The following is a 15,391-nucleotide window of genomic DNA, read 5'->3' on the forward strand; positions in this document are numbered from 1 at the left end:
GAGCAGCTAATAGACAGAATTATATGGGGTAGAGAGCAATATGTTCATTTTGACATGGACATCATGCCTGGGGTGCACAGTGCCCACATCACGCACAGAAACATCGACACGTACACACAGAGGCAGACAGACGTACCGGTATCCACAAAAACCAAAACGCAAGTTTCAATAAGACCTAATCATTGCCCCTGCTTTCTGGATCATTATATTCAGTTGTCCTCCAATATGGTTCCACAAAGACTCCAGGAGGCTGATCTGTCGACTGCAACTTTCACTCCACAGTTGCAAGGATGGGCCCGAGACAGAGCAAGATGTGGACAGCATTGATCTATGCTGCTGTGAAACTCCTTCTCTTTCAATGCTTCTCTGTCCAGAAAAACAATTGTGAGAGGAAGGAGCTAATAAAAAATCCAAAGAATATGAGCTCATGCAGAAAATATCATTTCTTTGTTTAAAAGATGCACTGGCAGCTTTATATATTTCTCTCAACTCTCTTGCAAACTTTGCACCACTGCATTTAAACTATGTGGACTTCCAGTTTAATACCTCTAAACACAGCCGAAAACCAAGTTTTTTTTATGGTTTTGGAAGATGCCAATCAGCATTTTTGGAGCCGGGGATGATTTTCTAAGACTATTGTACAAACAAAATGTATCTTGCCAAGCAACTTTGTTTGGTGTGTGGACAAGTGAAAGAGTAGAGGAAAGTTGATTGTAACTCACATTCAGCTAACCTGAATTAAACCAGTCCCACTCCCAATCAAGAATGACAAATGAGATTTAGAGGTTTTATTTTTAACAATGATTGCAAGGAGAAATGGTTGTCTATTTGATCTGACCAAGGATGCAAGAAAGAAATAAGGGTCCGACAAAGTCACAGACCAAGGTTTGTGTGAAGCAAAAAGGCTCTTCAATCCATAGATTAAATCTCCTGTAATATAAGCTTCTCTTTCTAACAAGCACATGCAGCTAGTTCTTCCATAAATGAGGTAATTAGCCAGTTGGTCCTTCGGGGAGTCAGGAGTTGTAATGGGTTTTGAGTCAATTTAGAATATAAAAGGAGTGTAACCACTTTACCACTGGAGAGCAGTTCCATTCCTTGAGTGATGGGGGCAGTCAGATGTCCTTGGGCCTTTTTTACTCCTGCTTTCAGACAGTCGTCTTTCTCCTAGGTGTTTTCTTCCAAGTCCAAGAATATTCCGAGGAAAGGCTAAAGAGATGCCAGTCTTAGCCTCTGCACTAGCCAGTGATTGCAGAATCCTTTTCATGCAATTCTGACTACTTTCTTGCAGTACAATACCCCCTTTTTCAGAATTTCTTTTCTTGGTTAATTGCAAACCTTCCACGAAGGTCTATAGCAAGATGACTCTTAAAATCCCTTACATGGAGGGCCTCGGTTCCTTCCCCTAGCCACTCCCCAGTGAAGTTGAGATACTCCACCCGCCTTTATCAGGGTCAGAACTTGTTTTCCAATCCACCGGAGATGTAGCCAGAAAATATACTGGTGATGTGGCTGCAAAGCAAATGAATGTGGCAAAAATCGAACTTGGGTGAACCACTAAAATTTTGTTACTCAAATTACATAATATAGCAGCTTATGCACTTGATCTTTCAAGTATCTTTATTTAGAAACGAATAGCAAATCACTACATTGTGAACACTACAGCTATTTTTAAAAATGATTGAGGCCCACACAAAAACAGAAATTCTTCTGTGTCTACTCTATACACCCTCAGCTTGCATAGCCACCCACAGCCCCAGCAACGGGTTCTGAAAGAAGGACTGCATCCTGTAGTGGTATGGCATGCATGTTTTGCCCTTTGTGTAAGGAAAGGGGATGATGTTGTAACATGATGTTTCAGTGTAAGCAAAGACCGAGTAGTTGTGTGTTGAGTGTGAATGCTGTGAAAATGTGATGATGCATAGAATGCTGATGTCAGTGTTCTGGAGAATCCTGCCCTAACAAGGAATACAGCTCTTACTTCCTACCTGAATGGTTTTAGACCATGCACTCCAACTACAACACATCCCTATTGGTCAAAAGTTATATTGTATCTGTACACGTTTATGTTTTTTCATCTATCCTTTTCCCTTCTAACTATGAAAAGTAAAAATCGGCAAAGAACTAAAAGAAGGATGGCAGCAGCTCCCTACAGCATGTATCAGTCACATATTGTGCAGGAATGCCTGATTAAAATGTCTGTCAGCCCTGAAGCTATTATCCAAGAATGAGACGCTTGCAAAAAAATGAAGAAAAGAAAAAGGAGATGATGGTAACTCCACCAGAGTGCATTTCTGACCCAGCTCGTGAGTAATACAATATGACCTTGAAAAGAGTGATCTCTCGTTCTTCTACTCAGTGCTGAAGTGGGTTGACCAATGAACGCAGCACCCACGGGATCAAAGGTGTAGATTGTTGAATTAGCCAAATCCATGCAGGGAGAGTTTCAGAAGGCAGTGGATAGAGGTGGATGTACCATATATTTATCATAATGTATCTGGTACAGCATATCTTTTGTGGTAAAAGGCTAAATGTTGCAATAGCCCTAGGTAGCTCAGTGGACACATAGATCTGGATCTTACCTCGTTGACAGAATATTAAAAAAGGAAAAGGCACTGCCTATGATATATCAGATGACAATTTTAGAAAAGTTTTTCCCCTCCAAGAATTAAATATGCAACCCTTATTTCCGCTGGAATATTGTAAGAAAAAAGTGTGGTCTTTGCATATTACACCTTTAACACTGTTTCCACTTCTGCACTCTTTCTTAAAAAAAGAAAAGTAGGAAGGGGATAAACACTGTGTCAATTTATACCTAACTCGGATGGAGTGAGCACACAACAAGAACACCAAGCACTGTCTGACAAGTCCACAGGTTTGGAGCACTTGCTCTTTTCTTTGCCCATACCTGCTACTCGATGACAACCTATTGGCCTCTTTCTCCTGGATTCCCTTTCGAGAGTTCCTATGTAAGTGTTTTCTAAAACAATTCAGAAAAGAGCAAGTCAGGCAGGTCACTGGTTATTCGTGAAAGCTTTTTGCTGGAGTGAAGCATTATAGACTCTTACCTTGGGTCGACAGCCTTTCGTTTACAGGCCCCATCATGCCCTGGGGCAGAACTGGGCACCGCTGATGAGGGAGAACCTCGGCCACAGTCTATGGGAAATGTGCAAATGAGAAACACCAGTTAGAACCTTTGGCACTATTTATAATTCACAGAACGTCGGTAAGCAACTATGACGCATCTACGCACACTTTAATGATATTTGGAAGGTGTGAGCATGGGCGTGCACCCATGTGCTCACATTATCCTCTAGACTGTGTAATCATGCGTGCTTTTGTGTCTGTGTGTGCATCTGTGCCCACACTTCTTAAAAATTTGGGGCCTTATTTCTGAGGCCTTGCACACTTTTATGCTGCAGTTGCGTCACATTTTGTGATGCACCGGTGGCGTAAAAAATGCGCCATGTTGCGACCTATTCTCAAACTGACGCATCTATGCAGGTGCGTCACTTTGTAAAGCCCTGCTCTACATTATACCTGCGTCAGGTATAATGTATGCAGCGTGGGCGTTCCTAATTAAGAAGCCTCATAAAAGTAACGCAGTGAAATCTATCAGATTTCTCTGCGCCACTTTTAGGCATCACTGCGTCAAAATCTTACACATGCCTCACGGAAGGTGTAAGTCTGAAGCAGGTACTTTCACATGGGACTTGCCCCATGTGAAAGGCTACATTGCTGGTGTTGCGTCACTTTTGTGACACACTCCAGCAATGGCAGCAATGAGTCATTACTGCGCCTACAGATACCGCTGAAATACTGACGTATCTGTAACTCTTTGCGACATGATGCGTCATACAGTAAGTCTGAAGCATCCATCATGTCACAAGGAGGGTGCAGTGAAAACTGTTGCATTGCTGTTTTCATGCAGTGAAGCAAAAGTTTTCATAAATAAGGCCCTTTGGTGTGTGTGCGTCTACGTTTCTGTGTGAATGTGTGCAGCCTTATCATTCATCATTTAGAGGGTGAGGATATGTCTAATACCCATATTTAATATTTTGTGTATTTGGGCAAGTGTCTGTGAGTGCATGTGCTTTTTCACCATTTGTTAGGTGAGTGAGGTTGTGCCTGTGTGTGGTTATGTATCTGGTGCAGGGGTCTGTGCACCTGCACTTATTTATCATTTAAAAAGGTGGGGTGTGCATGTGGTGCGTGTTTATATGTGTGCACTTATTTAATATGTGTGTGTGCTTTTGTGAGTGAATATGTTTGTAACACTCTACATGTGGGTATGCATCCTTATTAAACTCATCTATACAAGTCAGACAGTAAATCATCACCCTCAGCTCCAACTAGTCCTCCTTATGTTCGTCATGATGCCATTCCACTCCCTCAGCAACAATAATACATAGAATATTATACTCTGTGCATCTGCATTTATGTTTTATGACACTGATTATTTTCACGTGTACTTCTTTTAACAAAAGTATTTTACGAAAAACAGAATGAGAGAGGTTACATTTGGAAAAAAAATGACATTCACAAGACCTCATGAGTTGAAGGAGAGTTATGAAGTAATGTTTATATGCACTCTATGAGGTAGTATAAATTGTCTTACACTTATTAATTTTGTGGTGCTCGAAATTGACCTTTGAACTATTTATGTATACTGTAACACCATTCACTGCAAATTACCCCACATATTACATCACTGATGACATCCTGTATTACATCACTGATAATATCACTGAAACATTTCCAATGAAATTATTGATGACAAAACTGTGCATGTCGGGTGCACAAGATATAGTTGCCTTAGGGCACAAGTTATATTTACTTGAGATAACTATAAATGGTGAATTTCACTGTTTTGTGTGTTTAAAATTTTATGTTGTCACTGAAATTCTCACATAACTACAAAGTTATTTAACCTTTGTTTTTTGAAGTGAATATAGACAAATATATATATATAGAAAAAGTTAGCAGTATGAATAGATAGACTTTTAGTGGCTAAGCTCCGATCGGGAAAACATTTTGCCCAAGGAAAGTTCTTTGCTGACTGGATTCTTTTGGCTCTTTTGCCTATTGAAGATTTCTACCTTCAGACTTTTTGGGAGATTGCAATTCCTAAGCGGGGCAAGGCTGCAAGCTGTAGACAGAGTAGGCTCCATACGTCCAGATACCTTCTCTGTGATGTCCAGCTGAAACAAATTTGTTGGGTTGACTTAGCAGGTTGGTCCTGGTCCTCAGTCGATTCTCCCACGCAAAGATCCTTCAAAAAGTTTCTAAGAAACAGTTTTTAGGGTTTGCCGGAAGGAGTACACTCCTATACTTATCTAATAGCCCCTGGATCTTAGAGACACCACTTAGGGGTAAAGACTCCCTCCATTAAAAGACACCAGCAGGTCCCACAGCAGGCTCTGTTGGAACAGGTCCACTGGGATCTTCAGGGGAGTCGACTTGCTGCAGCTTTTGTGTCCCTATAGCTTAACTGGAGATCAGACAAATGACCATTAAAGTCTACTTCTCAGTTCTGGGTACAAGCAGGAGGAGGTTCAGTCCTTAGGGTTCCCCTCACAGGTCACAACAGCAGGTGCAGTCCTTCTTCCAGCTTCCACAGGTCCAGAGATGTTCTGAAGAGCAGTCTAGGGTTCTGGAGGGTGCAGCATTTATATTCTAGTACCAGCCTGAGGGTAGTGGAAACTAACTTCTGGCCACTCCCTATTCAATAGAGTAAAGGTTACCAGGGGTGACACTTTTTCAGCACTTTCTGTGTGTTTTACTGTAAACTATCCCACAATGTCCCTCACTACCTACAACCAACATGGCATGACCTTTCTTTCCCTGGGCAGAGCTCTCTGTGACCACTCAGACTTGTGGCTATGATAAGGAGCATACTCACCCTTGTGGTCACTGAAAACTGGTCATGGAGGCAGCCCTTTTACCCTTAGCCACTGGGTGCCTTGGTGCCTGAGCGGCTAGCAGGGCAAAGAGAGGGTAGGACAAGATGTTACAGGCAGGCCCCTTTGAAAATTAAGGGCCTTATTAGGATGGCGAACGGTCCCGTCATTGCTATCACGATGAGACCACCTTCAAGGCGGTTGCAATGTGCAACTTTTGTATTGCTGTGTGTGCTGTGGGCTGCAGCACATGCTACAATACAAAAACACATTTCAAACAATCCTGCACTGTGTGGCAGGCACTATGCCATGCTGCCACATGGTGCAGGGATGTTTAGGGGGCACCATAGGTGCCCCCCAGGACCCATGGCAGAGGTCCAGGGAGTAAGAGGGGGCTGGCTATGGGCCCCCAAGTCACTTTCCGCCTGCCTTTTCATGGTGGGTTAAACGCCATGAAACGGGCGGCAGAAACGGACATTGTAATCCCTACGGCGTGCCTGATGAGGCACCACCACCATTGTAGGGAGTACAGTCCATCCAACGGTCTGACAGTCTCCTTGAGCCTGTCGAATTAGTGTCGGACTGTCTCTCCACCCGCTGATTGTCCGCCCGCCATCCTAATTCGGCGGGTGGTGCATGGTCCAATGGCAGTGGACCACCACTGACGGGCTGACGATGGTGGTCCCACCGCCATCGTAAAGAGGCCCAAATTCCTGAGCACTAGCCAAATCATCTTCCTGTGAAAGAATCTTCCACCCAAGCGCAGATTTTTCTCTAAGCTCTAGGAGCCAAAACAACACCTCATCAATGGAGCTTTTCAACTCCTGGGTGATGATGCAAACTGGCAGAAAGACACAATCGCTCCGGCAGGAAAATGACAACTTTCTAAAAGTGTAATACTTAAAATTGTAATATAAGATCTGACTTGCCTATTAAAGTTTTGCAATATAAGGCATTGTGATGTAACCCAGTGCTTTTCTATGGGAACGCCAACCTACCACAGTGAAAAGAGACAAGAGAATTTTCATTGCCCGGGCATGTAAAACATAAGAACACAATCCCTACTTATTAAGTACCTGCACTCTTCACCGCGAGCGAGAGGGCCTACCTTTGTGGTAACTTATAACTATTAAAAATTAAGGTTTAGGTTCAGCAAAGCGTTCATTTTGCCGAGTTAAAGTGACAGTTTTAAATAAAACTGGCTACCCAGGCTGCAGTGGCAGCCCAGGAGAAATGACTTGCATTGACACTTTAGTGGTGACACAATATGTGCTCCAGTCCTTTAGTGAGATGTAGTTTACATGCTCTGGGTACACTTTGCTACCATATACCAGGTATTTGTAGGCAAGTTAAATATGACAATCAAGACTGTCTCCAATTTTGGAATGTTTTAGGGGTTAACTGTTTCTGAGTGTAAGTGTATCTTATGCATGGAAAAATTGGCAACCGTGTCTGTTATGTCTGAACCCTGAAAAGCACAATTTGTTAATTTTTGTATGTATGCATGGCAAAACAACCTTATTGGTGCTCCTGGGACAGTGTCATAGCGAGTTGGCTATGTCCATGGACTCACCAAAATGTGAGCTATCCAGACATGTAGTGAAATAGGAGCCACTATGGAAAATTATAAAAATCATACTTTATCCTAGTGTATAGCATGAGATTTGTAATTTGTGCATTAGGGTCACAAACAATGAGTGCCACCACCTGCAGCCACAGGTACAAATTAACCACTTGAAGAGGTTAAGGACACTAGAGATACTTACCTTCCACAGCTCTGTGTTTATGGTTATAGGATTGTTTGACTGTGAGATGAGGCAAATCACAGTTTGTGTGCTACGAGCCTCACTTGTGTACTCCTTAGAATGTATAAAGAATGCAGCTAGACCTGTAGTCGTGCAACCTGTTTCTTTTTTAACTTTACTCACTGGCACATCATTGATCCTGTAGCTACTTCTGTGGAGGTGATGATTTTAAACTATTGTGTTTATTTTACTATGTTGATCAATTAATTGCCAATGTATAACACTACTACTTACTCTGGCTGCCTGCAGTGCCCAAGCTGATTTCTTTGGATTACGTAAGATATCTTAACTATAAAGTAAATGTGCAATGGTATTATGTGTTTGCAATTAACAATTTGTATTGTCTGGATCATCAACATAACTCCTCATTTAAAACGTATACTATTTTCTTGTTTACTGTACACCATTGTTTAGTCTTTTTCAGGACTGCTGCTCATGGATATTTAACCTGATCTGCTGTGCACTGATATTTCAGGCTGATTGTGGGTGAAAAGGGAGGGACATGTCTGGTACTACAGAGGGAGGTAAACAACCTACCACCACTAAGGAAGATGTAGCTGTCTATCTAGTGGAGAAATTAGTAGAAACAAGCATTTGCAATGCAATAGGGCTCGCATTAGTAAAGTTTGAGGGATTATTATTGTAAATGACAAAGTTTTTTTTTTTTAATTTTAACTTGTGGAAAATTCTAACTTTGGCATTTACAATGCTAATAGTGTTAATTAGTGGAAATGTGACACCTTCTGCACACATTGCTTCCTATTAAAGATGGCAGTAAATGCACTGTTTTTTATTTAGCTATCTTTGAACAGTACACCGAAGGCTGCAAAAACTTGCATTTATGGTTGAGCGCTACGTTCGCGCGTTTCCTGCCTTTTCATATTTTTGAAGTGGTTTCTGTTCACTGAAACCATATCCGGTTTGCGAGTATACAGGGCAGCTTTCTTTCCCTAGTTTTCCGAATACCTTAATTTATGTTGAAGTACAGTACTTGAACGTATTGTGATAATGTTTTGTACTTTTTATCTTTAGGCTGACCACTGTGCATGTCGTTAACCTTTGATAGATAACAGGTCATTGTAAAACAGCATGTACATTGTATGACTTTGATGTACACTTGTGTGCATTGTCGTTCGGTGGTGTGGGTGATTTGCGTTAACTGGCTGGGTGTTGCGTGGGTGAGTGGTGTTGCGTGGGTGTGAGTGCGTGGGTGTGAGTTGCGAGGCATATGTTAGAGTGGCGCTGCGTGGGTGACTGTGGGAACTTGCTGGTGTGATAAGGGCACGTACGTGTGTATGTGAGTTGTGCACGAGAGTCACGTTAGAGGGAGCAGAGCGTGATGGGAGTTGGCGTCTGTATTGAGAGATGAAAAAAATGAGAGACCGAGTTAAGGGGGACAGAAATAATTTTAAAAATATAATTGAATAGAAGGAAAATAACATTTAAGTTGAATAATGGTCAAGGAAAGACGACCTTTTGAAAAATTACGTAAAAATCTAATAAGAAGTGGGATTAAGGAAGGAAATTTTCACGACGTGTGAATGTGAAGGGGGGGATGTGTTTTAAGGTGTGGTTAGTGTCTTTGCGCGCAGTACATCAAATGTACCAAAATAATGAAACTTTCCTCTTAGATTTTGATGCAAGTATGTAAACAGCAAAGACCAAGTCGGGAAACAACATTTACAGTCTGATGTGACTGTGGAGGTTCCGTCGTTTCTTGTCCTTGAGTTCCTATTTGCAATTCACAGGGGATGTCCGGCAAGAGATAAGAGTCTTTATAGCTCAACTTAAAGCACGCCAGTATCCTGGTGTGGTTTTGTCAACACACTCCCCCAGGCCTCCCTTTGGAAAAAAAAACATGATGGACCACACAAATGTAGATTTATTTTGTGTTTGTTTGTTACAAATGTTCAGTGGTTAAGAGGACATAGTGAGTAGGTCTAATTTTTTTTTTTTAAAGAATATTAAGAACACACTGTGAAGGTTTTGTGCATCAGAGTAGGGATGTGGCTGTGGCTGTGGGTGGTGTGTGAAACGAGACAAAGTGTGATGGCAGAGAATGCTGGGGGGAGAAAGTCTGCGAGTCAGACAGATGGCCGTGAAGTGTGACATGATAGGACTGCAGCAGGGCCTGTAAAATAGAGGTTGCTTGCCAACTCTGCTATTATATTTTTAAATCCCACAAGTGGGTGGTGTAAAGCTGTACTGCATTGACATTTATGCCAATTCTTCACGTCGTGTGCTCTACTACTGTCGGCTCACGAAAGCACAACTATGCGAATTAATTTGACAAATGGAGGAGAACACATGCAGAGAGGGAGGGGTGGGTTGCATGCTCTCACATCTTAAGTGCCAAAATTGCGAGCAATAATAAAAAGTGGCGTTGCGTGGGTGAGAGTGAAGCTGCATGGTTGAGTAGCGCTTCATGGGTGAGTGTGGCGCTGCGTGGCTGAGTAGAGCTGCGTGGGTGAGTGGACTTGCGTGGGTGTGATTTGCGCTGCGTAGGTGAGAATTGGGCTGCATGGGTGAGAGTTGCGCTGTATGAGTTGCATTGCGTGAGTGGCGTTTTGTGAATGAGTGGCGTTGCGTGGCTGAGTGGCTTTGTGTGGGTGAGTGGCATTGCGTGGGGGAGAGTGAAGCTACATGGGTGAGTAGCGCTTCATGGGTGATTGTGGCGCTGCGTAGATGAGTAGAGCTGCGTGGGTGAGATTGGCGTTGCATGGATGAGTGGTGTTGCGTGGGTAACTGGACTTGCGTGGGTGTGATTTGCGCTGCATAGGTGAGAATTGGGCTGCGTGGGTGATAGTTGCGCTGTATGAGTTGCGTTGCGTGAGTGAGTGGAGTTTTGTGAATGAGTGGTGCTGCGTGGGTGAGTGGCGTTGCGTGGGTGAGTGGCGTTGCGTGGGTGAGTGGGGTTGCAAATTTGCATATGTGTGTGATTGTTAAAGAGTACACGGATATGCTGGGGTGCAGCTGGAGGGAGTACACAGACATGCTTGTGGTTAAGGGTGGCACTGCAAGGCTGAGTGGCGTTGTGTGGGTGAGTGGCGTTGCGTGGGTGAGAGTGAAGTTGCTTGGGTGAGTAGCGCTTCATGGGTGAGTGTGGTGCTGCATGGGTGAGTAGAGCTGCGTGGGTGAGATTGACGTTGCGTGGCTGAGTGGCGTTGCGTGGGTGATTGGACTTTCGTGGGTGTGATTTGCGCTGCGTAGGTGAGAATTGTGCTGCGTGGGTGAGAGTTGCGTTGTATGAGTTGCATTGCGTGAGTGAGTGGCGTTTTGTGAATGAGTGGCGTTGCGTGGCTGAGTGGTGTTGCATGGGTGAGTGGGGTTGCAAATTTGCATGTGTGTGTGATTGTTAAGAGTACACGGATATGCTGGGGTCCAGCTGGAGGGAATGCACAGACATGCTTGTGGTAAAGAGTGGCACTGCGTGGCTGAGTGGCGCTGCGTGGGTGAGTAGAGCTGCATGGGTGAGATTGGCGTTGCATGGCTGAGTGGTGTTGCGTGGCTGAGTGGCGTTGCGTGGGTGAGTGGACTTGCGTGGGTGTGATTTGTGCTGCGTAGGTGAGAATTGTGCTGCGTGGGTGAGAGTTGCGCTGTATGAGTTGGGTTGTGTGAGTGAGTGGCGTTTTGTGAATGAGTTGCGTTGCGTGGCTGAGTGGGGTTGCGTGGGTGAGAGTGAAGCTGCATGGGTGAGTAGCGCTTCATGGGTGAGTGTGGCGCTGCGTGGGTGAGTAGAGCTGCGTGGGTGAGATTGGCGTTGCATGGCTGAGTGGCGTTTGTTCATATTAGCCATTTTTGAACAAGAAATACTTTATTTAGGTGCTTGAAGCAAATGGAGGACAAAGAACTAACTGTGACTCTCGAGGTGCATTTCATTAGTGCGCACTGTGGTTACAGCAGAGCCGGGAAGCGAGGCAGGGCCTGCAGCCCTGAATAAGTGACTGGAGTCCAGTAGCATGTGGTTACAGCAGAGCCGGGAAGTGAGGCAATAAAAGGGTGCACGGATTAAGCGAGGTAGGGCCTGCGGCCCTGAATAAGTGACGGGTGTCCAGTAGCATGTGGTTACAGCACAGCCGGGAAGCGAGGCAGGGCCTGCGGCCCTGAATAAGTGACGGGAGTCCAGTAGCATGTGGTTACAGCACAGCCGGGAAGTGAGGCAATAAAAGGGTGCACAGATTAAGCGAGGCAAGGCCTGCGGCCCTGAATAAGTGACGGGCGTCCAGTAGCATGTGGTTACAGCAGAGCCGGGAAGCGAGGCAGGGCCTGCGGCCCTGAATAAGTGACGGGAGTCCAGTAGCATGTGGTTACAGCAGAGCCGGGAAGCGAGGCAATAAAAGGGTACACGGATTAAGCGAGGCAGGGCCTGCGGCCCTGAATAAGTGACGGGCGTCCAGTAGCATGTGGTTACAGCAGAGCCGGGAAGCGAGGCAGGGCCTGCGTCCCTGAATAAGTGATGGGAGTCCAGTAGCATGTGGTTACAGCAGAGCCGGGAAGCGAGGCAATAAAAGGGTGCACGGATTAAGCGAGGCAGGGCCTGCGGCCCTGAATAAGTGACAGGCGTCCAGTAGCATGTGGTTACAGCAGAGCCGGGAAGCGAGGCAGGGCCTGCGGCCCTGAATAAGTGATGGGAGTCCAGTAGCATGTGGTTACAGCAGAGCCGGGAAGCGAGGCAATAAAAGGGTGCACGGATTAAGCGAGGGAGGGCCTGCGGCCCTGAATAAGTAACGGGTGTCCAGTAGCATGTGGTTACAGCAGAGCCGGGAAGCGAGGCAGGGCCTGTGGCCCTGAATAAGTGACGGCGGGGCGGGGCAGCGGAAGCCTTTGATCGTAGCTTCAATTGTGGATGTGGCAGCGAAGCCTTTGATGTGCCAAATGCTGCTGGCAGGGGGAAGGATCATGCAAGCTCGTCCACGAGGAGCTTGTCACGTGATTCTATTTCTCGTGAACTGTTGGGAATCCGGCTTGAAGAGAGCCAATCAGCTGCCTAAATAGAGCCTTTGGGGAAAGAAGCAGATCAGCGACATAAGGGCTCACCCCTGTTTTCTATTTCTGCTAAATAGAAAAGGGGCAAGCCCTAAAAATGGGGCAAATTTACAAGGGATATCGTCACCAGAATGTCACTTTTAGTGATGTTCTGTTGGCGATATACCCTTCTCTTTATTTACAAGGCAACATTAAGCCACTTATCGTGGCTTAACATTGCCTTGTAAATAAGGCCCCTTTTCGTGCTTCACTTAGCGTGAAAGGGGTCCGCAATGGGTGTTGCAGTGGGCCTTCCGCCGCAACACCTATTGCTTTTTGATGCTGGCCAATATTTGCAGGGATGGGGCAGGGCCAAACACTAAGGCCAAGTAAAACCTGGTTTTAGGATGGTGATAGGAGGATAGATTATTAATCTCTCCCCATATTTTGCTCTGTCTATTGATGCTGCATTCTGGAAGGTGTCCCTTCCTGCACATAAACAATCGCCCCTGCAGTGCAGGCACCCTTGCAACCTAGCGCAAGGGTGCCTGCACTAAGCGAAATGCACGGGTGCACCGTATTTTTGTAAATATGGCGCATCCAAGCTTTTACAAAATGTTGGAGTGCGGCGTTACCAATTTTGGAGTAACACCGCTCTCCGACATTTTATTGTAAATAGCCCCCATATGTTTATTGGGACATATGTTCATGAAAACATTCTAAAAGCAATGAAGTCAAACATCTAAAACTAAGTTTTAAAAAGCATCCAATATCAGAAACACTCCTTAATCGAAAGTAGGAAATGAACAATTCCAACTATCACATCAAGAAATCACATATTAGGCAAAAGTGCAATTGCATCAAGCCTCAATCGTATTAGATATTTTTAAAAATATAGGTCTTTTAAACTTAATACACGCAGATTTATTAAGTCGGGAAAGCTCTTGGCTGCTTAGTTTATAAATGTATTTCTTAGCTGAACTACAGAATACAGCTCTCTGCAAACACGTAGCTTTAGACTGACCCATAATGCTAAGGGACCCTGGATATGCACTCTGGGGCAGTGGCCTTTATCACTTAAGGCAGAGGTCTTCAAAGTGTGGGGCGCGCCCCCCTGGGGGTCCGTGGCGGCAGTCCCAGGGGGGCGCAAATGGCTCATTAAGTACTTAACAATGAAGATGGCCTGGAAGAGCAAGTTTGTTTATTTTGCGCGTTTCCAAGCCTTCTTCATTTACATGACAGTTGAAGTGTCGAGAAAAGTAAGGCAGCTGTGATCCTGAATCTTGGGGTCCCGAAGGCAACAGCAAGGCTAAAAGCAACAGACTATTTTGTAAGTATTTTATTGTATTTACAAGTTAAGCAGCTGCATTTAAAATAATGCTCACGCCAACAAGTGAGAAATGAGGTGTTAAGTAAATTGATGGGACCTGCACATCTTCATATTATGAAACTAGTTTATTTTGATCCCCGAAGATATCTGTATCAGAACGGAGTCAAAAACCTGAATGCAGGATGATGCCGCGCATAATAGCGACGTGTATTTATAATGTTTTAAGGTCCCAGCATGTAACAGAAAGCAATGTGAATATGTAGGGCATTATTCTACAATTATATTAAACACTGTATAAGATAGGCTGCCACACAATGATTTTGTGTATGTCATCAGGGCCAATGAAATTATTTGGCAGTGGAGCACCATAGAAAATTATGCAGTGTAATGCGGCACATTTTTACTAGTATTACATAATTATTTTTACCTTTTTTTTTTTTACTTGGTAGTACTGTCTGGGCAAAGATTTCACCTCATTAGTACCAATTTAAAAGCAAATACAGAAATAAGCCACTGAAAGTTGGCCAGTCACCCTTTGAAGAGGGCTTCCAATGCGTGCAAACACGTCACCATGTTCTTAGTAACTTTTGATCCATTTGAGCTTCAAACAAATGTTTTAAAATCTGCATGTAATACTGCAGGTGGTGGATTATGTGGCATATCTGCAAACCCATAAATATGCAAAAAATTTCACAGCTGCAGAATCGCATAATTCCAGCGCCCTGTATAAGATAAAACAAGTGTTTTCAAAAAATACATATTAGTAATAGCTAACCAGACTGTACCTATAGCAGGAATCATTTTTATAAGTCCATTAAAAGTACACTTTTCAAAACTCAACATCCTTACATTGCCTCTAAAAAAGATTTCTTTTTTTGTCATCATGATGTTTCAAGTTATTTCATAAATTAAACCACATTAGACACCCTCCTTCAACTCTCACGCAGAGGTACCTCTAGGTCCCCATTAACACATCTGGGATCGTTGTTTTTAACAAAGGTTATGGGAAATCTTTGCAAAATCAAAAACAAATGGGCACCTTAGTCCTCGTACCCCTGCCAACTTTGGCCTCTGTTCACATGCAGATGTCCTTGCAGGTGAGTTGAGAGGGTACAAGGGAAGAGCCAAAGGGGTCATTTTCAGAGGCCCAATCGCCCGAACATCTGTGGTTTCTGGGTAATGGCCCAGGAGAAAGAGTAAAGGAGTGAAATCCATGGAGAGCATCAAAAGAGATGGCCCAGTGGGGAACACGCTATGTGGAACTGATTTTTTTCATTTATGAATGAGACAGCTTCCCCCATCCTCAGAGAGACGCCTGAAGAAGGTGTTCAGAAATGCAGGTTCATATTTCTTTTTGTGGCCACCACTACTATTAGTACAGCAGCTGCATT

General features: G+C 44.2%; 1 protein-coding gene across 3 annotated transcripts in view; it reads right to left on the reverse strand.

Annotated features, from left to right (window-relative positions):
• Positions 1–15,391, reverse strand: part of PPP1R9A (protein phosphatase 1 regulatory subunit 9A) — a 782,694-nt gene that overhangs the window by 89,949 nt on the left and 677,354 nt on the right. For all 3 annotated transcript variants that reach the window (XM_086941937.1, XM_086941939.1, XM_086941938.1), the window contains 2 exons: positions 3,069–3,156; positions 2,909–2,980 (listed from right to left, as the gene is read on the reverse strand). In XM_086941937.1, coding sequence (XP_086798063.1) covers positions 2,909–2,980; positions 3,069–3,156 — 160 coding nt within the window. The remainder of the gene's footprint in view (positions 1–2,908; positions 2,981–3,068; positions 3,157–15,391) is intronic.

The sequence above is a fragment of the Lissotriton vulgaris genome, chromosome 10 (genome assembly GCF_964263255.1).
Source record: "Lissotriton vulgaris chromosome 10, aLisVul1.2, whole genome shotgun sequence".
Taxonomy (NCBI): domain Eukaryota; kingdom Metazoa; phylum Chordata; class Amphibia; order Caudata; family Salamandridae; genus Lissotriton; species Lissotriton vulgaris.